The following is a 24,839-nucleotide window of genomic DNA, read 5'->3' as shown; positions in this document are numbered from 1 at the left end:
CCCATCCCACAATTTGCTTAACGATTAGGCTGAGAAAAAGAAACTTCACAGACACTATTATAATCTTTCTCCTTCTATCCTGACCACTTTTTACAAAGGCAGTGTTTTAACAAACTGCATCACTGTTTGGTTTCATGCTAGCAGTGCCTCGGATAGCAGTCTCTACAGAGAATAGTAAGGACAGCTGAGAAGATTATAGAAAGCTCGCTTCCCGTCATTCAGATACTGCTTATAAGCGCGAAAGCTTAGAGCTCAATGCATTGTTAGAGACCCCCATACACCCACATTATGGTCTGCTTCTGTTGTTCCCCTTTGGGAGGGAGGTTTCAAAGTATTTCTAGCAGAAGTATCTGATTCTGTAACAGCTTTGTTCCCTATGCCATCCGTCTGGTAAATTCGAAAGATTTGTTTTTCTTGCCATGTAATGTATATATTCCAACCTGGCTGTGTTGTTTCTCTGTTTCATATTCCAAATGGTATATGCATTGTTTTGTACTTATTTATTTATTTATTTATTTTGTCATGTTTATGTAGTGTATATTGGAGGTGGTGACCTTTGAGAGCTGTATGCAATGATATTTCATTTTAATGTAGGCTGATTAGTGTACCTTCAAAGTGACAATAAAGTTATTCTAAGTCTAAGAAATGACTCAAAGAGCAATACAGAAGAAAGCAACAGCACTTTGGCTAGACAAAGAACATAAGGAACCCTTTCTCACCAGTAAAAACACCACTGGCTAGTCCTGGAATTCCTTGGATAGCAGTGACATTGTTGTGTTGGAAGTACTCATCGCAAGAGGCGTTGAGAAGCCTGCTATGGTTGCAAAAGCGTGTCCACAGGAATGTTGGTATGGTGAGGTTACCATACTCCTTGGTCTTGGCACATGTCTGAATATGGTGTTGGGAGAGGGAACGATTCCCCAGCATGCACACACTGAATGGAGAGAGAAATAAAGATAAGCAAATTGGTTGGACTTCAAAAGGGGACAAATGTGAACTGTGGTACATGCTACTATCTGTGGGAATGGCGAGTTGTTTTGTTTGCACACACAAACTAGAAATTCTAGGGTTGGGAAGGAAATTCTCAATGAAGGAGAATATTTATAGCTCAGGGTTGAAATAAGGGGCCTTTGGTGTTCTCTGAGCTGGGCTGTTTTCTTTCTAGCTAGACGTTAGCTAGTTCGGATAATGAAACATCTGCAAGAAAACAACCAAACTCAGAAAGCACTAAGGAGAGCACAGCTCTTTTACCAGCCATTCTGTATTTCCCAACACCTCTAGGGACAGGATGGTGGGAAAGCCACCCTCTTGCCACAGATTTCAATGAGAGTTTGGTGAGCCGTCTCAGAGTATTCTAGTAACCTACGGAAAATCAGGAGGTGCAAAGGAAGACTTGATGACACCAGCGTAAATAGCCAGAATGGAGACGATGACGCAGGCCAGGAAAAGAGAAGCAAACTTGTTCACGTAACGCACTCCCACAAATACCACCAGCACCATAAGCAGCAGGAAGGCCGAGCCATAAACCCGCATGTTGTTCAGCATGGCTGCTGGCTCCTTCAGGGGATCATCGCTGTGGAAGATGGCTGCCTTGGGGGCAATGTACATCTGAGAGGAGGCAAGAATGAGTCACACGTCACCTTCGGCCTAGTCAGAGGAGTGAAAATAAAAAAAAGATGCGGAGTTGGCAAGATGGTAGCAAGAGACGCTCCGATCTGCAGTCTCCTGCTTCTCAGAAGAGCTGTAGCCGACTGACAGGACTTACACCTCATAATTACAACACCGCCTTGTATCTTATGGGTTCTCCTGTGAGGTACCGAATACCTACCAGGAAGATTTCAATAGCCCCCAAGATGTACATAGAAGCTGCAAAGGTAGTGCCGAGATAGAAGCAGAGTCCTACAGCTCCTCCAAACTCAGGGCCCAGAGCTCGTGAAATCATGAAGTACGATCCTCCAGCTGCAGAAAGACAGAAGATGCAGAGGGGAAATCTTATTATCCTTGCTTTTTCATTCATTCCAACCCCCTCACTTTTCAGAAAGACCTGCCCCGTGCCTTTCAAAAACAAACTCTCAAGTATAGTAAAACCAACAGCAGGATAAAATCAACCCCAAAGACACAAAACAATTTACAATATGCATGTCTGCACATTTAATTTCTTGGATAGAACATTTAAGGCTAGACTTTAAATTAGCAGGGTCAAGTCTTTTATTGCCAAACTCATATTGGTAGTCCTTAACACAATCACAATGGAGCCCAAAATTAGTGAGACGGTTAAGTGAATTTTGCTCTATTTATGACCTTTTTTGCCACAATTGCTAAATGAATCACTGCAAAGTTAGTAACACAGTTGTTAAGTGAATCTGGCTTTCTCACTGACTCTGCTTGTCACAAGGTCGCAAAAAGTGATCATATGACTCTGCAGTTTATGATTGCAACTGACTCATAAATTTGAGTTAGTTGGCAAGCTTCTGGATCTTGATCATGTGACCATGCTGCAATGCTCATAAGTGTGAAAAACTATCATGTCACTTTTTTCAGTGCCACTGTAACTTCAAATGGTCACTAAATGACCTATTGTAAGTCGAGGACTACTTCTAACCCTGGTGAGCCCTGGTGGCGCATGGGTTAGAGTGCAGTATCAGGCTAACTCTTCTCACAATCAATCCTTGAATTCAATTCTGACCTGCTCAAGGTTGACTCAGCCTTCCATCCTCAGTAAAATGAGCCAGATTGTTGGAGGCAATATGCTGTCACTGTGTAAACCACTCAGACAGTGCTGTAAAGCACTAGAGGGAGCTCCAGTTGGTGCAAAATGTAGCAGCCTGCATGGTTTTGTGCAGATCCAGGTGTGCACATGTATCACCCCTCCTGCGGGAGTTGCATTGCCTGTCAATTTGCTTCCAGGAACAATTCAAGGTGCTGGTTGTCACCTTTAAAGCCCTTCATGGCTTGGGACCAAGCTATTTGAGGGTCCGTCTCTTGCCAGTCATACTTGACCCATCAGAGCAGGGAGGCAGAGAATATTGCGGGTCCCATCCCTGAGGGAAATATACTTAGTGGGACCCAGAGGTCCATGGTGGCTCCCTCTCTCTGGAACATCATTCCCCCAGAGATTAGAATGGCCCACATTCTAATACTTTTCCAGAAGGCACTGAAGACCTGGTTCTGCCAATGGGCCTGCAGAACCCAGAACGGGATGGAGAATGGGTCGTGTGATCAGCTGTCACAAGGGGGGGGGGTGATTTTGTTATATTTATTTGATTCTTTTTGTTAGTTTTTATTGTTTTAATGTGGTTTTATATTCTGTAAGATGCCTTGAGTCACCATGGTCGTATAGGCAGCAATATAAATTCAATAAATAAGTAAATGTTTAAGTTTAAGTGCTATTGCTATAACCATGATTAGAGAAAGAATTCCATGCTTTGTGGGCCACCGGTGAAAGGGCAGGAACAACATTCTCCATAACAACTAACGAGATTTCTGTGGAATATGATCTGATTTGAAGGCTGGTACTGTACACATGGGAGAAAGTGTTTTTTAAACAGTTAGTACTTACCAGGCACTACTCCATTAGTGGCAATAGCACTCATGGAGATGGCTGTCAGCAATGTCTAAGGAGATGAGAAATAGTCAGCAGAAATATTTAGGAAACAAATATAAGACAGATGCAAATTCTTAGTTTCTAATGTGTTAAGAATCACTGATAGAGCTTATAACTTTTGGCTATTATTTTGACAAGCCTAAATTTGCTTCCTACCCTCCCATTTACTTTTACATTTTGATAAAAATCAAAATTATGTCCATTCTTCTTTTAATTTTCCTTGTTATTATAGGTAACGAAGACAAAAATGACCAAGGTGGAAGTGAGCAAAATGGTTTTAAGTCAGGTGGGAAGATAGATGTTTCCAAAAATTCAGAAATGAATTAACCAAAGATGGGGAAGAACAGATATGGAAATAAAGATCACCAATGATCTTGACACAAAAATGGACTACATTTACAAAGACGATTATTTTTGCACTGACATCTCAGCCATAGGATCCTAATGTTGGTGAGCATAATTTCTCCTTCCTCAAGATCAGAAGTTTCTTCCACCCCACGCTTTCCTGTATATCAGAGACTGTGGTAACATAATGTGATACAAACTTGTAAGAGAGGTTAACTTACACAGCAACAGCAAATAAGGACAATGGTAAAGGCTTGCAGCACACCAGCTGTACCCACAACCCAAGTAAGACGCAAGAAAAGAATCACTCCAAAGATGTTCTGCAGGCAAGGTAAGTAGACTCCCATGAATGTGCCCATCTGTGGAATCTAGTAGAAGAGGAGGAGAAAGACAGGCAGAGTGTTAAGACCAACATCTCTATACAGGCAGACCTCAATTTACAACAGTTCATTTAATGATCATTTGAAGTTACAACGGCACTGAAAAAAAGTGACATGACCATTTTTCACACAAGCATTATAGCATCCCTATAGTCACATGATCAAAATCTTGGCAACTGACTCGTTTTTATGACCATTGCAGTGTCCCAGGGTCATGCATGATCACCCTTCACAATCTTCTGACAAGTAAAGTCAATATGGAAGCCAGGTTCACTTAACAACTATGTTAATAACTGCAGTAATTCATTTAACAACCGTGGTAGGAAAAGTCATAAAATGGAGCAAAATTCACTTAAGAATGGAAAATAGAGCAAAATTCACTTGCTTAGCAATATAAATTTTGGGCTTAATTGTTGTCTTTAAGTGGAGGACCACCTATGCAATGAAAACTTGAAATTTCTTTATTCCTCGGCTTTGTTTCTTTGATCCTGCTTGCTTCACAAGATTCATTAACTGTAATATCCAGGTTAATGCTTCCTGAGCTCAGGATAGGTAACAGTGTTTTCCTAGATGCTGACTCAATGGTGGTCAGAAGGAATGCAGATGAAGATCAGTAAGTCCACTGGGCATAATCAGTTTTGAGGCAATGTTTAAGAATTACCAAAGTGAACCTTCGTATGAAGCTGAAGTTCTCAGAAACTCTAGAAAGGCCAATAAAGCTCATATGTGTGACGCATATAAAACAAAATGAGAAAAAAATGTACCTCTGTCAGCTTGTTAATCTAACCCTACTTGTTTAAGTCTCAAGAATTACATGTTAAAGTCCAGGATTTAGAAATATTTCTTTCAGGACACAAAAAATGAAAGCTTTTGTAAGAAGACCCAAACATATCTCGAGGAAATCAAATGTTCAGGACAGTAGATTTCTCTAGTTCTACTACAATCATGGAAGAAAATATAAATTCTATCGCTCCTGATCTTAAACACATTTTTTTTTTGCTTCATGTCAAGATGTCATCCCATAAAATTTCTTGGTGCCATTCCTTACCTTGGTGATTTTTTTCTTGCCTGGAGGGACATTCTCTGCCTCCTCGTGTTCACGGGCTCCCTGCATCAAGTTGGTATAGTTGGCCATTCGATTGAGCAGGGAAGACACTTTGGGTCGCGTATCCATCTCTTCCTAACAAGTGGGACAGAAGACAGTAGACATGAGAAAAAATTGCAATGAAAAGTCCGTTTAACATGGATGAAGGAAAAAATAAATAAATGAAGTATTGAAAGTAGTGAAGGATGGAAGCTAAAAAAACAAGAATGGACTAAAATAAGCTAGTTATTCTACAGGTTTACGCATTCGCAAATCTTTCTTGTTTGCATCTTCATTAAATTTTCTTCAGACTTTCAGAAAACTCAAAACAACAAGACTGGCCTCTCTCTCAAAACTTTTTTTTTTACAGTTACTATGAGTAGCTCTTTAAAAAGACAGGTAATTTTTTTTCAACATACAGAATTTAGAGTAATTGCACTTTCTCTATGCAACAGCCCAGAAACTTGAATTAAGATGAAAAGGTCTTATCCATAAATTATATTACAAGATACAAGGAGAAAGAATACAGACATAGATTGATATTGAAAGTATAGATATTCCTCGACTTACAACAGTTCATTCAGTGACCAATGAAAGTTACAATAGCACTGAAAACAGTGACTGATGATCTATTTTTACACTTATGACTGTTGCAGCATCACCATGGTCACTTGATCAAAATTCGGATGCTTTGCAACTGGTTCATATTTATGATGGTTGCAATGTCCCGGGGTCATGTGATCACCTTTTGTGAATTTCTGACAAGCAAACTCAATGGGAAAGCCAGATTCACTTAAGAACCATGTTACTAACTACAACTGCAGTGATTCACTTAACAGCTGTAGCAAGAAAGATTGTAAAATGGGGAAAAATTCATTTAACAAATATTTAGCAACAGAAATTTGGGGGTCCATCGTGGTTATAAGTCGAGAACTACCTGGATATGATGGAAGTGGGAAAAGAATAGAACAGAACAAAATAGAATCCTTTATTGGTCAAGTGTGATTGGACACACAAAGAATTTGTCTTGGTGCAAATGCTCTCAGTATACATACTTAATAATAGTTATAGGGTACAATAAGCAATAAATCATACTAGGAAACAGTCATGAAAGTGAAACAAGGGCAACGAGCAGTGATCTCACCTCGAAGAGTGCCAAATTCTTGTCAAAGAATTCATCACCTTCTTCATAGTTGATATTGTTAAGAAATGTTTGGGAATCCTTCTTGTGTCCAGGATCTGCAACGTAGAAGAGAAAGTATGGCTTGAGAGAAAGAATAGCCCAAATCTGTTTCTCCAGTTCTGGACATTGTACAGGAACAATAGGAATAAATATTTGCTGTTTTAAGCACTTGTCTGCTCAGCTCATTAAAAAAAAAACTTCCAGGAATCAATTTCTATTATTCTTAGGGTAGAGATGTGTCACAAAGAACAGGCAGGGAACATTCAGAAAGAATAAGGGGGAGAAACCATAAACTCAATTTGTCAGTCTAGACAAAGGAACAGACGACCAAAATCTTGGAAATTCAAACTCTGTGCACCCAATGAGGAGCAAGGTTTTCCCCTTTTCTCAGATGAGCCGTTAAAAGGCCTTTGCTGCTAACAGGAACCTGCATTTCCTTCTTTCTTTCCCCATTGTCCTTTTGATGGTAAACAGGTTCCACAAATAATCCCCATTATAAATAATTTGTATTCTTTTCTGAAATCAGTAATCTTATTCTAAATGGAAATTTAGCTTATAGCACATCCTGTCACATTTTGTTAGCTCTGAAAAAGCAGGAATGCTCATCTTCTTTGGAATAAAGGAAGACAGGATTTGGGGGGGAGGGGGGTAACAGGGATGGTGGCAATGACAAACCCCTTCACCCCACAAGATTGTGGGAGATTTTCACAGTAGGGATCACACTTGAGACATCAAGAGGAGCTTACCTAACACATCTCAGATTGTGAGTGTGCATATACTCCATTATATAATTCCAAGAATCTATCTAGCCAATGTTACTGTCAGTGCGTGCTTTTAAAAAAATTATTATTATCTTGGAGGGCTGCCTAACATCACCCAGCTCTTTTTTTCTGGAGATTCTGAAGAAACAGACTAAAAGACAGGAAGCCAAGTTCTAAAATCCTATATGCATGGTTCTGTGACATCATTCTTTAATTTTAAATTTATCCACAAAGAAACTAATAAAGGGCTTCATAGCTATAGCTGGTTCATTTATTAAGGTGGTACACGTTTGAAAGCAGTTCATATATAATTTTCAAGAATACAGAGTGTGCCAACTTCTCCTGTAAAAAGTCTTAATTATGAACATTCTCTCAAGTGAAAACTTAAGATCAACCTTGAGGGAAGGGGAGGTTCTTAAAAACCAAATCATTAAAAAATGTCTTTAAAATCTATTGCCCTTTTTACTATTTTACATACTTCATACATTTTTATAAATTTTCATCCATGATGATATAGGCAAGAGAAATAGACTATCTTTAGAAATAAAGCATTTCAAGCAAGGCACCCTAAAATTACTTATTGGTGTAATATGTTTCAAAAGAAATGAAATTCTAAAAGTCCCAGCCTCTTCTTATATGCTAATAATTGTTTTTCATTCTCCTGATTCACTCATCCAACAGAAGGTAGAAACTTTCTACCCATTCCCCAAACATTATATCGGTTTCTGGACTCCATGTAGACAGTAACACAAAAACAAACATTATTTGAGAGAAAAATCTCTTATTTGTCTCTTGCCTCAGAACAGCAGAATTAAATTACTAATTATAGAAATATATACTGATTCAAAATTTATTGCTGGGACTTCTTCAATAGATTTCAGATACGGAATTTTGAGAATCTGCCAGAGGTGAATTTGATATCCTACCCTTTTTCTTTCAGGCTTTGGAACAAAAGGAATATAGGCAGTCCTCAACTTGCAACCATAACCAAACTCAACATTTCTATTACTAAGTGAGTTAAGCTAACTTTGCCCCATTTTATGACCTAGTTGCCACAGTTGTTAAAGTGAGTCACTATAGTTGCTAAGCTAGTGATATAGTTAAGTAAATCAGGGTTCTCCATTGACTTTGCTTATAAGGACGCAAAAGGTAATCACATGAGCCTAGGACACTGCAACTGTCATAAATGAGTCAGTTGCCAAGCACCTGAATTTTGATCACATAACTGATGTTTCTCTGTGTCATGTAATATATATGTGTACATGAATAATTTTGTATTTATTTTGTCATGTTTGTCATGTCATTATGTTCTGTGTTGTTGTAACTTTGAATGGTCATTAAGTGAACTGTTATCAGCCGAGGACTATCTGTATTAAAGTTAAAATGCTGTCACTTCTCTATTCTGCTCATATGGGGCTAATAAATAGCCTGTTAGTTGGCTATGCAAAAGTGAAAATGGATGAGTTGCCCCATTTTAGGGGAATGAAGGGATAATACAGGATTCTGTGTTCTGAATTCTGCTTTCAAAGTATGTAGCATCTACTCAGTGAAATAGGAATGAGGTTTCATTGAATTGTTATCCTAAAGTAACATCCCCAGCATGCTGGAACAAATAGTTCCAGGCTATTTTGCTGATATGGTTTTGCTGACTCTTATCTACGGAATCCTACAAACACTCCCTTTGACAGAGATAATCATCTGCTACTGTTTACCCAGTAGGTTTTCCCAGACTGAAGATGTAGGACTCCTTGATCTTTCAAAAAGCATGTTGATCCTGTTTCAACAACCCCAAATTTCTGATACCCATCTTGGTTTAACAAAAACACAAACAAAACTGAGTTTGTAGTCATTACATATGATAATCTATAGAACGGTAGAAGACAGGTAGTCCCTGACTTACAACCACATTTGAGTGCAATTTTTTATATTTTGCTAAGTGAGACATTTGTTAAGGGAGTTTTGCCCCATTTTACAACCTTTCTTGACACAGTTGTAAAGTGAATCATTGCAGTTGTTAAATTAGTAACACCATTGTTAAGTGAATCTAGCTTCCCCATGGATTTTGCTTGTTAGGTCACAAAGCTCACATGACCACCCCTGGATATAAGTATGAAGCAGCTGCTAAGCGTCTGAATTTTGATCAAGTGACCATGAGGATGTTGCAATGATTGTAAGTGTGAAAAATGGTCATAAGTCACTTTTTTCGGTGCTTTGAACTGTCACTAAACAAACTTGTTGTAAGCACGGGACTACCTGGAATTTTCCCCTGGTCTACATTCTAACTTTCTTGCAGAAGGAATGACATTGTCAACAATGAACTGTATGCTTGATGAAGCTTTATAAATTGAATAAGTAAATGAATCTGGAGAGTTAGAGCTATTTTGTATCGAAATGAAGTCAAGCTGAATCGAAATGCTACAAAAATAAACCAGTCTGTATTTTTACCCATGCTAAAGCAGGTATTCATCATCTTGTTTTCTTTAGTTAAAATATATTATTTATATCAGTATGACCACTTATGTTCTCTTTCATGAGAACATAATCCAAGCAATTGACAAGCAGTTATACTGCTCCTTTAAAGAATATAATCAACCAAGAAAATAGATATTTAAATATAAACACATATATTAAAGTGCAAATATCCCATTACTGGAAATTTTATGAGTTCTATTGATGATGACTGCACAGCACAATATTATTAGATCTCTTTCTCTCAGACACAAATATACACACTCCTAAATACACACACACAAACACAGAGACATTCAACTTCCTTCTGCCCACCCATACAGCTGCAGCCAACAGAGATGTGTGCCCTCAACCCCACATCAGCTGATCGGTTAATAACAGGATAACATACATTTACCATAAACACACATACATCTCAAACACACACAAAAGGCCTCTGCAATACTGTACCTAAGAGCTGACATTGTTCCCCTGTGATGGAAGTTTGACTCACATCTGAAAAATCAAGCAGAACATGGGGGGCAAAAATGAATAGCAAAATAAAAGAGAGTGGGAGAATAAAATGAACTGTTTTGTTCTCAGACTTCCCAGGATTTCTTTAAAAGGTACTTTTCCCTTTTCCTCAACAACCATTAATCAATCTCATGAAAAGCATGAAGTAACCCATCAGGAAACCTTTTAAACCAACAGCTGCAATTGCTGAACAAAGGATGGAGACTAGAAGCCACTGTAGAGAACTACTGTTCTCAGTAACCACCCACCCACAATTGGTGTCACATTGTCATCCAAGGGGCCAGGGTGATAATACATAGGGTGTGGGGCACTCCAGAGTGAAGTGGGGGGTGGAAAACAAAGTCATGGAAGAATGAGGTACAATTCCTTCCTTTCTATAACTTTCTCTGGCTTATTCCATGTTACAATGCCTCAATGTTAAGCAATTATTACTGTGCTTCACATGGCCTTATCCCATTTGGAAACACCGGGGAATTATGTAAGAATGTTATTCACAGATTTTAGTTCTGCTTTCAATACCATCATACCGCACAGATTAATAGCCAAGCTCAAAGATCTAGATTTTCCAGATTCTATTTGTTTATGGATATTGGATTTTTTAACAAATCGTCCACAAAGAGTTAAACTGAATGATTATATTTCTACTGTCAAGACACTTAGCATTGGCACTCCGCAAGGTTGTGTCCTTAGTCCACTACTGTTCTCCATTTATTCATCTGATTGCACAAATAAACATCCCAACAATAAGATAATAAAATTTGCAGACGATACTACGCTTGTAGGACTTATTTCTGGGGATGATGAGTCTGCATATCGGGATGAGGTATTACAGCTATCCCACTGGTGCAAAAATAATAATCTTCTATTTAACATTAAGAAGACCAAGGAGGTTATAGTGGACTATAGGAAAAAAGAGCAGACATTCAGCCACTGTATATAGAGGGAGTTCGTGTGGAACAGGTGGTTGAATGTAAGTATCTCGGGACCATCATTACAAATGACCTGACCTGGAGTGCAAACACCGCTGCTTTAATTAAGAAGGCACAACAACGGTTGTATTTACTAAGGATTCTTAGGAAACAACAACTGGCTGAGAGTCTACTGACTACCTTCTATCGGAGTTCAATTGAGAGTATATTATCCTACTGTCTCTGTGTATGGTTCTCGAGCTGCACAGTGGCAGAGAAAAAGGCAATTCAGAGGGTGATTAAGATGGCCCAAAACATCATTGGCTGCTCACTCCCCTCTTTGGAAGAACGGTATAGGAATAGATGTAAGAGGAAGATATTTAATATATTGAATGACTCCTCTCACCCGGGACATCAGCTTTTTGAACTATTACCATCGAGAAGGAGATTCAGGGTATTAAGAACAAGGACGACTAGATTTAAGAACAGTTTTTATCCAAGTGCAGTTTTGAGTTTGAATGCAGGGTCATAAGATTTTTGTGGAATTTAATGGCTGAGAGTAATGGGGTATTTACATTTTTAAATTGTATAGAGATTATTGTATGGTCTGTTGTGTTTAATTTTATTTTTCTTTCAATGGTGTTGTCCAGTTTTACTTGTGGAAGAGCACCTCATTTCGTTGCACCCGCTTGCGAGTGTAATGACAAATAAATTCTTATGTCTTATGTCTTAATAAGATCTCAAAGAATATAACTGTTTTCACAAAGGCCTTCCAAATATTGCTGAACTTCAATATCTTTTTACAAAAAGCCATCCTGAATATGGCTAATGAAAAATGCATTTCACTTATATCTGGACAATCATAGGTTGACCACCAGTCTCATTTTCTGTAACTTCCTGATGGAGAAGGACGCATAAGAATGCATAAGAAATGCATAAGAAAGGAATATGTGAGGGATAGAAGAAGTATGTATGTTGGACTTTTGCAAGATTATTAGACTGGTAATGTAAAATTCTAATTGTTTAGTAATACATGTTCAAATAGAGGGTTAAGCAAACATAAATAACAAGTATAAATTATATTGCCTAGTAAACATTTTGTCCTTGAATTTTGTCTATGTTGCCCATGAGATCAAAGATCTCTTCTTGCCCTCTCATTTAATCAAATGCAGCTGATATGAGCATGATTCAAAATCAACTTCCTGTTTTTGTTTTTAATTTTCCTTTGAAAAATGTTTAAGGCATGCCATGTCTATTTCTTTTTCTACTGGCTTTCCAGGCCCTAGGATAACGTATGATTTGCTTTGCCTTAAATGCATTCAGATATAATTAAGGTCTTAGTCTAAATGTCTATCATTAAAACAACAGAGCCAATTATGTGCAAATCTCCTAAAATTGAATCAAAACTCCATGTTTTTAACAAGGCTATTAAAAAAATTATGCTAAAACTAATAAAAAGCAGGAAATCGGGAATGGTATAGCATACTATCAATCGGATAAAAGAGTTCTAAATTATACACTATATGAAGATCAGGCAGTTGGGATAAACTGGCAAATGAATTTAAGATAGTTTATACAATAGCCTGTTCATTCGCTGAAAGCAACACAAAACAATTAATTAAATAATCTGAAATGCTTTAAGAACAGCAAATCCTGGAACTTTTTTCAAAGGAAGTCTGAAAGGTCATTCATCAGTAGCTTTTAGGAATATGGTGAAGCTCTATTTCAAAATCTTCTATTAATGTTACCTTACTGTTGCTGCAGTTTTGACTTAACAGATGCTGCTGGTTTTGTTCTTTTGAGAGTCAAAACTGTTTATAAATGTGATTTTTATCATATTTTCCTTTTATTGAATATTAAATTATGTCTTGTGAGCCTGGTAAATGTAAAGGGAGTCAGGTAAATATAATAAAAATAAAATGATAGTAATCAAAATAATTTCAGTAAAATACTAGTTTAACAGAGCTTTGATAGAACAAATGCTAATCCAGAATTTATCATCATTTAAAGACCAAATGTTTGTTGCTTAAATTCAGTAGTAAAGAGACACGATTTATGTCAATCAATTGATGAAAAAGATAAATTCAGACTTATGGATTTAATGAACACCTTTCCCCAAACTTTCTGTTAAATAAGGTTTACTTCCTCCAGGTTATTTTTAATGATAGGGGAATAGAAAATAATTTGGGCTATTTTTTTTAAGTGAAGGCACAGTCCTAAGTAAATTCTACACAATTGCCTATGCTAGGCAGCAAAGAAATTTGATAAATTTAATTAAATAAATAAAATGTGCAGCAGTAAGAACAATGCTCAGACTGTGCAGATTGAAGACAAGCAAACCCACTTTAACCAAATGCATACAAAATCTCAAGGCTCCTAAGAGAGTATGCGGGTAAAGCCAAAATTGTCAACAAATCATGTAAATAAGGAGAGACTAGTTGATGAAGTATCAAACTAAAATAATCCATACCCATCTTGGATCTTGGAGTCTTGGACAATCACATATAAGAGCTAATCTTGTGCAGCAGCAGCAGCCCAAAAAAAAAAGCCAATGTAATCCTAGGCTGCATTAATAGAAGGATAGAATCAAGATCACATGAAGTTCTAGTACCAATTTACAAAGCCTTAGTAAGACCACACTTGGAATACTGCATTCTGTTCTGGTCACCACAATATAAAAGAGATGTTGAGACTCTGGAGAGAGTGCAGAGAACAGCAACAAGACTTATTAGGCGGCTTCAGTCTAAAACATATGAAGAACTGTTACAGGAATTGGATTTGTCTAATTTAATGAAAAGAAGGACAAGGAGAAATGATAGCAGTTTTCCAATATTTGAAGGGCTCCTACAAAGATGAGCGGGGAGGTTAAACTATTTTCCAAAGCACCAGAAGGCAAGATGAGAAACAATAGACGGAAACTAACTAAGGAGAGAAGCAACCTAGAATTAAGGAGAAATTTCCTAATGATGAGAGCAATCAACCAATGGAACAGCTTGAATTCAGAAATTGTGGGTGCTCTATCACTGGAGGGTTTAAAAGAGACTGGACAACCATTTGTCTAAAATGGTATAGGGTCTCCTGCTCAAGTAGGGGATTGGATTAGAAGACATCCAAGTTCCTTCCAACTCTATTATTCTAAGTTCAATATTCATACACAAAGCCATCTTCATATTTGTCTAACACTCCACAGTAGCACTGGCACTCTTCCTTGACCAATTAGCATAGTTTGGTCCCAGCATTAAAAACACTAGATGGCTGTTCAGTCTAATTATTTCTGCTCATTGCTTTGGCAAAGCAACTCAAAATGTTGAGGAAGATAGATATTATATCAGATTTGGGCACTTCCAACAAGGAAGATTTCTGGTTACACATTAAATCTTAATTTAGAATACATTTCTGGGCATGGTGTGTGGATATGTATGTTTCCTAATCACCAATAGGTAAATGAAATCTACACAGAAGGTTGCATTTCTGGAAATCATGGAAATGTTTTATTTAGGATTATTATACTTAGGGCATAAACAGATTACTCAGCCTGGGAGATTTAATCTTAAAAGGTTTCTCTTCTGAACATCTTAGACCCAATGGTGTGAAGGCAGTTAAGGCAGTAATTTTGACATCTATTGGCATGGAAACCCACTAATTACTTTAACACTTATTTGTTGTCAAAAAGCAACAAATTTTCTTTGTGCTTTCCGCTTCTTTGTTACCTGTATAAGAATGAAGGCATAAAGAATAGAATTTACCAGTCAGCATCCAGCCTTTTATAGCCAGATATATAGCTAAGAAAGGACTTTCAGGCTAGGAATCTTCTGAGGGAAAGTGGAATGCACGTAGGAGGCCAAACCAAAGACAGAAATACTATTTTGGGTGACTGACGAGGTGATGGGACGTATTAAGCTTTACTTAGAACATCTCTAGCTTAGAATATTGTGCAACAGAAGAAACCCTTCTATTTAGTTTTAAGCTTTATGCTTACCTTTCTGATATATGAATTTCCTCCATGTAATTAATTGTTCAGATAGAAGAAACACTATGAGGTAAATTCAACTTCCATTCTTTCTGATGAATGCTACAAAACGTAGTCCAAGTTACTTCTTTTTAGCTACCCTTTCATAAATAAATCAATTTGCAATTAGTCTGTTTTGAGTTATTAGATTGTGTTATATCTAAATACGAAGGAAAACCAAGAATATATATGCTTTCTCTAGGTCACATTAGAATAAAGTGGAAGTAAAGTTCAGTGAACTTGAATAGTTTTACCCTATCAGATTATACTTTCAGACATACAACTCCCATACCTCTAATTAAGAATCCTGTTTTAATAGAATTCTAAGGGAATTTAGGAGAAATATTACTGAATGTTATTGTGCAAGGCTACATTTTCTAGCTTCTGTTTCCTATCTGCAAAATGGGAATAATAATGAAATCTATAGCTGGCTATTAGGAACAATGAAATAAAGTACTGTTCATAACAATACTAATAATTTCCTGGACCAAAGGTCACAACTGTAATAAATAAAGTCACATTTAGCCATTTTTCTTTCACTTAAATGGTTAATTCCTGTTCACTGCTTTCCCAGGCAGAATGTAAGAGAATTTTGGTTAGCGCCAGCACCAAGGAAGCTTTAAGATGACATAGAAAACAATGGCCCAACAGGAAAAAAATAATAATTTAGCAATCTCAAGGTCATGCTGAGTAACAGTGTAACAATAAACAATTCAGACGAAAATCACATGAAACAGACTCTTGAAGATAACACACGCGCAAGCAAAGATACAAAATGTAATTAAGAGCATATTAAGATAGTCAGGGGTTTATAGAATTAGCGGGGAAAACTTCAGAAAATAAACCTTTATGTTGCATTAATCCAAAGGAAAAAAGATAAGAATTTATCAGATTGGCTTAGCATAGCTGGAATGAGATGGAAGGAACTATTACCCCGGGAAGACTCTGAAGACGAGCAAATAACTGTTCAACATTTCTTTAAAAAAAATAATCTAGGAAAGAACTCAATGGTAAACAATACAACCCAGAGGAGAGAATAGGAGAATAAGATACCTATCAATCCATTCAAGAAGGAAAAAAGGTATGGTATTCTTTGTTTTAATCACCACTAGGATGGAACGATAGCAGAATTGTCTGTAGTATTTGTGAATGGATTTCACATGATGCTGGAATGGAAGCATAAAAAGAGGACATTCTAAGCCAGAGTCATTAATTTGGACAGCAAGCAAATGTGATGTATATTTATTGTTATTTATTTTAAATTCTGCTTCTGGGTTTACATCCCCAAAAATAATAGCCCAGAAAAACAATGAGCTCTGTGTGTGTGTGTGTGTGTGTGTATGCGCATGTGTGTGGTCTAAAGACACACTGGTGCTCTGATCCTAAAATAATGTGTCCAAGAGAATATCACAGGCATCACAGTCCATAATTTTTTTCCACTGATCTAGGCTCATTTGCTATCTAAGGGCTGAATCCGAACAGGAATCCTGGATATACACGTGGCTATCATTTTCTCCCAAGAAAAAGAAGCAGGACATTTGCCCTTGTCCTAATTAAGCTCTAATCACAGATTATAGTTTGGTTTGACTTCAGTAATTTGCCTTAGACAGCTAGTTACCACCTGGCTGAAGGTCACACTTCAGGAATGTTACTGAGAATGCGATTAACGGATTAAACAAAGCCAGATGAGAGAAATAAAAACTAAAGAAAAAAAACTATAAGGTGCCGCTGGGAAGAAATGATGGTGAGGGGAAAGCAAAGGAGAAAAGAGAGCTTTCCTCTATTAGGAGGTAGGTAACTTAGCACATGGTTCGTACTAACAAATGAGGCTAATGAAACGGGTTAAACATTACCAGACCTCAAGTGAAAAGTTGGGGGAGGAGAGCATACCTTGATAAATGGGAAGAAACTATCCAATTTAACTTGCTTACCTTCCCTGGCAGTTTCACTAGGATCCCAGATTTGCCCTGGACTGTTTCTTGCCTGTCCATCCTCCTCTGGTTTCCCCTCTTCATCATCTTCCACTTTGGTTACAGTGAACTGAGGCATGTTCAAAGCAAAACTTTCTTCTAGGCCAGGACAAAAAGAACTGAAAGTGTCGGTGGGTCAGGTGACAGGCAGCCCCAGGGAATGGGAGGGAAAGGGTGTGGGCATGTCGTGTGAGGGAGACACACCTCTATGGAGATAAGTGCCTGTTCAAGTGTATGCATGCCACAAAGAGTTATTTACAACCCTGCTACTAAGAAGATTACTCTCTGTGCATATTGCTACACTGCACTAGTTTGCATATTCTTTACATCAGGACAGCAGTATGCACTAGTTTGCACATTCTTTACATCACGACAGCAGTATGCAGTCTCTTGCTTTCTGCCAAGAATTAAATGCAGAATTAACTGCTAACAAGTACAAATGCTAGTTAATAATTGTTTGACCTTGCATAAAGGGTGCTTGGGAACTTATATTTGGGAGAAGCTATACAGTTTATGCACCTTAAGGGGAAAAGTATCATAAACTTGAAAATACAAAGAATAACAATTGTAATGCAAAGAGCAAGAGTCATCAAAAAGTAGTTCTACTAGCAGTACCTGTAGGACAAGTAATGTGTTCTGCAAAAGCCAAGCCAAGCCATCAGAAGACAATTCAATCTTGACGAACTGCCCTTCCCTAAAGCCAGAATATGATTTGAAGTGTATATGGCTTCATAGTGACAGCTACTCCTGGAGGAACCCTTGTTTTTCAATTTTCCCCTAGGTTTTTTATTTTAATGCACAAATTTGAAACTTAGGCATTGGCATTACCCAACTAAGATTTAATCCTATTTTGGGCTGCAAAAGGAGAGTAAGAGAGCACATGTCCATATTGTCATGTTCAGAAAAGAAGAAGGCTCAAACTAACTGGGAGTTGCTGGGGAAGAAAAGAGAACTGGGAATTGGAACTCAAAAGATGTTACACCAGATATTACACATTACAGATAAAGATAGTACATAGGTGGAGGAAAGAAACCTGAAGTGAGAAAAATATGACTGCATCCACACTGTTAATTCTAACTATTCTCAATTGTCTGTTAAACCCATAGTTAAAACCTGTTTTACAACAATCTTCCCTCCATAACTGGCTTTATCATAGATCCCAAAATCCCTTTGAGAAAAGACTCCACAGCTTCTCTATTTACACTTAGTATACTCGTTTACTAAAACTTCAGTGTGAAAACAAAATGTGTGAAGGAAGGGGGAAACTAAAACAGAAAGCTCCAACATTCCACTTCCTCCCGCAATCTTACACATGCTGTTTATACCATCAACATGACAAGATTACAGATAAGGACATAACCAATTTAAAAGGCACTTTAGCTTAATCTGAGGTTAAAGCAGTAATTGTTTGGCCCAACAAAAGCAGTGAAATGCTAGTTATCTACAAAACCCCTTTGTGCCTTACTACCTTAGCATGGCTGTAGAAAGGCAGAATAGAAGTCTTCTAAGAGAGATGAATCCAATGAAAAAGGGTGTTTGAGCATAACTTTATTCAAATCTATGACTATTCTCTGTTCCTATACAATGATTCACTTACTACATAAATATCAACCCTTTGAGGTAGATCAGACTAGGAAACCTTAAGCTATGAATGCTAATGATACTACTTTGATCTTTTATCTGATAGGTTTTTTTTTTGGTTATGATTCTTTCTACTATCCTTCAAGGTTATTCCTATTGCCTAATACAATCAGGTGTGGAGAACCAAAGCATCAAATAAGTTCAAAAATCTTTAATGGGCTCACTGACTGATTTCTCTTCATCAAGATTTAGAAGCTCTAGTTCAAGCTCTTGTTCACTTAAAAAGTTAAATCACAGTTTAAAAGCAATCACCATGTACTAATACATCATTTGATTGCATCTGAATGTTAACAGTCAAAATTTCATCTGAAACAGTTTTCATATATAGCAAGGATGTCAAACTCGATTTCATTTCAATTCAGGATTGTGTTTGACCTTAGCAGGGTGGGAGGAGGGTTGGCCAGGGTGGGGATAGGTAGCTAGATGTCACTCATCGACGCTCCATTTTCGGCCATGTCGGCCCTCCTGGGCTACATTTTCAGCAATGACCCTCCTAGGCTGTTATAGTATCCTGCTATATTATTAAAGACATCTATTTTTTTTCATCAACAGTGATAGTAGCATGAGATTTAGAAATAAACAAAAAGGTTACCTGAAAATAAAAACAATTAGTGTTTAAATGACTTATATACTACGCCATAAATCTATGTTGTCTGCATGCACACCAAGGGTTCCCTGCAGATATTAAAAAGCAAGAACATCTAGTTCCTTTAAAGTGGAAATGTAAGAGAAAATATGCCATTAATTTTTATTTTAGATTCAAACAACTCATATCTTAATTCATTTTATGAATTACAAAGGAAATCCAAATATATATAGGACAGCAATCATGTATTGTTTATGTACCTTGTCAAAGGCTTTTTCATCAATAAAATTGCAAATTAGTCTTTTTATTCAAGTGTATTAGACACATGACTAACTTAACATTGTCTGCTACTTGCCTAGTTTTTATAAACTCTGCTTGATCATTCTTAATAACAAACAATATCATTTGCTGTACTCTATTTGCTAATAGTGCTGTTAAAATCTTTATATCAACAGTAATCAATGAAATAGAACAATAATTAGCACACTGAGTATGATTTTTATCTACTTTTGATGAAATAAACCTGATTAAATGCCAGTGATAAAATTCCCATTTCAAATCTCTTCATTTACCAGACAAAGTTTTGGCGCAGAGCAATCTATAAATGTTTTATACCACTCGACAGGGAACCCATCTAGTCCACCTGCCATTTTGAAAATTATCTGTTTAATCTCTACATCAGATAGTACAACAAAGTTAAGTTGCTTCTGTGTACCATTTAAATGTGGTATATTAGACTTCCGGTGACAGGACAGGGACATCCAGAGGTGGAGAAGCCCAGCTGTGGCTTTCGAACACCTCTTCTCGCATCGGAGCGATCCTTAGTGGATACACGAAACCCGTAGAGCTTCGTGTCAGCATAGAGGACCCCCAGGTTGCTGTTTGGGGGAAGGCAACCCCCCAGCAACGAAGGAAGAGCCTCTGAGACCAGCGCGAACAAGCCAGCTGCCAACAAATGGCGGCTCCAAAGTCCGGTCTGTCACTGAACTGATGAAGCGAAAAGTGACAGCCTGAAAGATCTGAGCAGAAAAGGGCGGAAGGACCATAAAACTCGTGACAGAGATCGGTGTCTGATCCTCCCTGTTTTAATATGAGTAACAGTTGTCAGAAGCTGGAGATAAGTGGCTAGAAAAGCGGTCTGAAAAGTGAAAGGGGGGACAAAAGCGGTCGGAGAGGCTCGTTACTTAAAGTGAAAGTGTGGACTGGAGCGTTCGGAAGGAGATTGCCGGGGAGAGAAGAAGGCTGCGGGGAATTCAAGAGTCTTGTGAGTGGGCTGCCATCTGAGACCAGTTCCTGAGAACGCTAGAAGATTAGAAAAGGATTATAGCTGCGAAGGAGGGAAGAGTGGGGCACAGAGAGTGGGATAGCAATCCGCTGACTCCTATGTGAAAGGTCTTCTGCCTTTTAGCAACGTTGCCTACAAAACTGATTTCTAACGTGACTCATTTGGAGTGGACACTCTAAGTGACAGTGGACTGATAATTGCTGGCAGAAGGGAAGAAGAAGAGGGAAGAAGAAGAAAGAAAGAGACAGACGGAAGCCTGGTAAAGACTGATCGCAGAGCACTGACAGCAATTAGTCAGCACTTCCTCCCTCTGCCCCTCTGGTACGTCCAGGAAGAAAGACTATAAGGCAGAAACGCCAGCCTCAACTCAGACTTGTCTTCCTTTGGTACCAATTCCACAGACACGTGTCTAGCGACCTCTCGAAATCTAAAATACCCCTTTCCTTCCGCATCCTCTCTTTTTCCCTTTCTCTCTTAGTCTTTCCTTTCTTTCTACAATATTTATAAACTTAGGTATAAAGGTAAATTGCTTTTTATAGATATAAGTATTAACTGATTAGAGTGTCTTGAATATACAATAATTCTAAGGACTGTAAAATATGGTTGACTTAGATTAACTGGAACTCTCAACATCAATACACAATATAGGATAAAGGTATATATAGAGTGAGAAATCTTAGAGTTGTTTGTAAGCTTTAAACAAGTTTGATTTGACATGGTATTGATTTATTAGTTGTAAAATATAATTAACTTTGGTATATAAACTTATTATAGAGAATAATATATAGTATTTGATAACATTTTATAATATTGGAATTTAAATCGCCCAAACGACAAATTGGGCCAAAGAAAGAGATCTAAAACAACGTGGTGGTGTAATTTTAGTAAACAGACCTGTAATCACATTCAAGGGGCTATAACACCGAATGGTGATTTGGGACAATATACTTAACATAGTCCAATTGCAAAAACAAATCTTATTAGAGATGACTTCCACAACAACCATGGCCCTGAAAACGGGAAGGAAGAACACCCAGACCTTGATGACAACTTTGGCATCAGCCTCCCCAACAGACAGAAAACTATAGAAGAGACCCTGACAGGAGAAAAACAACCGACCGTTACCAATGCTAATTTACAAGCGACATTATTATCCCTGCAAGAATCAATGTCCAGAATGCAGGAGATTATGATCAAGAACCACAATGAGACTAGAGCCGATATTAGTGAACTGCAGGAAGAAATGGGTAAACTAAAAGCGGAGATGAGAGCAGACATACAGAAAGTTGAAGAAAAGGTTAGGACAATGCAATTGGCCATGGAAAGAACTGAAATAAAAATAAAAGAAATAGAGAAGAGGACGGAACGAGCAGAGAAGAACCTAGAAAGGACTGAGGAAGACTTTAAAAATGTAAACAAAGAAATGGAAGATTCCTTGGTCCAACTAGAGATGGACAGAGCAGTGGCATACCTAAGGTTCCAGAACGTGGAGGAATCCAAAAATGAAGAACTAGAGCAACTAATGGCAGGTTTGCTGGCTGAACTAGTAAAAAAAGAGAAAGATGACTTACTCAAAGAATTCGACAAAGTCTATAGGGTGAATACCAATTATGCAAGGCGTCACAACTGTCCAAGGGAGATACATATCCGTTTTTCAAGAAGATGTGTGAGAGACCTAATACTGAGAATGGCCAGAGATGAGAGAATATTATATAAGGGCAAAGAGATCATTGTTCTTAAGCAAATTCCAAGAAAAGTGAGGGCCATAAGTCAAGAATATAAATTTTTAGCCAATTACTTAAATAAAAAAGAAATTTCATTCAAATGGCTAATCCCAGAAGGGATGTTAATATTGTGGAAGGGAAGAAAAATTAAAAATGATTCAATAGAACAAGCACAAGAACAGCTAACAACCACGGAGGACCAACATGCTAGGGAGGAAACTCAAAGGAACATGCAGGAAGACCGCAACCACCATAGGAACAAAGAAGAAAGACCTGTCCAAATCCAAGGGAAAGACAACTCACAACAGGAAAGAGAAGAAACAACCCTATGTCAACCACAAGAAGAGAGCCGTATAGTTACAAGACAAAAAGTGAAGCAGACTTAGGTAAATAGAGGAAGGAAGGAAAATTCTTTCCATCAATATAAACGGTTTAAATTCAAGACTCAAAAGGAAAAGAATTCTAACCAAACTAATAAAACAAAATGTTGATATAATTTGCATACAAGAAACACACATTAGGAAAAATGATGAGAAATTTTTAGATTGTCCAAAACTGGGAAAATTATTCACAGCACCAGCAGATAAGCACAAAAAGAAAGGTATTGCAATATATGTGAGAGATGACTTAAATTAACTCCAACTTGGGCGGACCCTGAAGGAAGAACTCTGGTGGTACAAATTTCGATTAATTGTATTACATTTTTACTGGTAGTAATCTATGCCCCAAATGATGATTAAGGTAAATTTTTCAAACATCTCCACCAAAAAAATAATAGGCTTCGAAAAAGGTAATATTTGTTTGATTGTCGATTTTAACTCTATTGCTGACTATCGGAAAGATCACAGTAACACGAGTAAGAATAAAAAAGGAAAAAGATAATTTTCGAAGCCATGTAAGGATATGATGAATGAACTGAATCTGGTAGATATCTGGAGAAAACTAAATCCAAAAAAAGAACAGTTTACTTATTATTCTAACCCACATAAAATCTGGACAAGAATAGATATGGCTTGGATAAACGGTGAACTAGTAAACTAAGTCAAAGATAGCAAAATCTTACCAAATGACTGGGCTGACCACAAACCAATTCAAATAACTTGGAGAGGTAGACGAAAACCAAAGAAAAGATGGACACTTAACACCCACTTAATAAAAGAAGAATACACTAACAAATTGAAAGAAGAACTCAACTGTTTTTTAAAGGAAAACAATAATGAGTTAACTTCGAAACAAAATATATGGGACACAATGAAGGCAATTATAAGAGGAACAACAATTTCTTACAATGTTATGAGAAATAAAAGAAAGTATGCCCAACAAAGTAACCTACAACAAGAAATTAAAGATTTAGAAACTCAACTACAAAAGAACCCCAAAAACCAAAAAATACAAAATCAGTTAATGACAATTAAACACAAACTGAATTTACTGGAACAAGAAAAATTGGAAATAAGTTTGAAAATGACTAAACAAATCTATTTTGAGCATGCAAACAAGCCAGGGAGATGGTTAGCCCACAAACTCAAAAAAACGAAGGAAAAAAAGCTGATACACCAATTAATGGATGAGGGGCAACTTGCAAGATGAGATAGAGAAGTAAAAAGAGATCACCCATAAATACTTCGGGAAATTATATAAAAAGGAAGAAGTTAGTGAGGATAAAATAAGGAAATAGCCAGAGGAAGCGAACGATAAAGCAATTGGAGAGGAAGAGATAGAACTATTAAACAAAAATATTACATGGTCCGAATTGAAGTCAGCAATAAAGAAGCAAAGCAGCAACAAATCACCAGGACCAGATGGGATACCCGTAGAACTTTATAAAACAATCATAGAACAAATTGGACCACTGATGTTGGAAGTATTTAATGAGGTACTCTTAGCAGCTAGGATGCCGGACTCGTGGAGGGGAGCCTTAATTTCACTGATCCCGAAGGAGGATCTAGATCATAGATTCATTAATAATTACAGACCGATTTCGCTCCTGAATGCAGATTACAAACTATTCTCTTCTATTATAGCTAGTAGATTAAAACAGGTTTTAAACACACATATCCATGAAGACCAAAATGGATTTCTCCCATTTCAACAAATCAAGAATAATTTAAGAACAGTGATAGACATTTCAGAATTCTATGAAGCCCATCCGGAAAAACAATTTGCATTTATGTTTTTGGACGCTGAAAAAGCATTCGATAATTTAAATTGGCATTTCTTAATACAAAAAATATACAATATGAACCTGGGCACTAGATTCGAAAACATCGTAACTACAATTTACCACACCCAACAGGGAAATATTCTAATAAATGGGGAACAAACTGGCCCAGTAAAAATAGAATAAGGGGTAAGACAGGGTTGCCCTCTCTCTCCT

At 37.4% G+C, this 24,839-nt stretch overlaps 1 protein-coding gene across 10 annotated transcripts in view; it reads right to left on the bottom strand.

The window, feature by feature from the left end:
• The window catches only part of SLC12A6 (solute carrier family 12 member 6), a 52,931-nt gene that overhangs the window by 16,003 nt on the left and 12,089 nt on the right, over window positions 1–24,839 (bottom strand). For 3 of the 10 annotated variants that reach the window (XM_026722556.2, XM_026722557.2, XM_087915218.1), the window contains exons 2-9: window positions 10,277–10,321; window positions 6,558–6,652; window positions 5,378–5,509; window positions 4,171–4,317; window positions 3,560–3,614; window positions 1,829–1,959; window positions 1,367–1,608; window positions 720–934 (exon numbers count right to left, since the gene is read on the bottom strand). In XM_026722556.2, the coding sequence (XP_026578341.1) occupies window positions 720–934; window positions 1,367–1,608; window positions 1,829–1,959; window positions 3,560–3,614; window positions 4,171–4,317; window positions 5,378–5,509; window positions 6,558–6,652; window positions 10,277–10,321 (1,062 nt within the window). Of the gene's footprint in view, window positions 1–719; window positions 935–1,366; window positions 1,609–1,828; window positions 1,960–3,559; window positions 3,615–4,170; window positions 4,318–5,377; window positions 5,510–6,557; window positions 6,653–10,276; window positions 10,322–17,187; window positions 17,377–24,839 lie in introns of those variants that run through there. The other 7 variants (XM_087915217.1, XM_026722558.2, XM_087915221.1 and 4 more) reach the window with 5 other exon arrangements.

Source organism: Pseudonaja textilis, chromosome Z, assembly GCF_049901715.1.
Source record: "Pseudonaja textilis isolate UNSWEBS1 chromosome Z, rPseTex1.2, whole genome shotgun sequence".
Lineage (NCBI taxonomy): Eukaryota > Metazoa > Chordata > Lepidosauria > Squamata > Elapidae > Pseudonaja > Pseudonaja textilis.
This window is presented reverse-complemented; position numbering and strand designations above follow the sequence as displayed.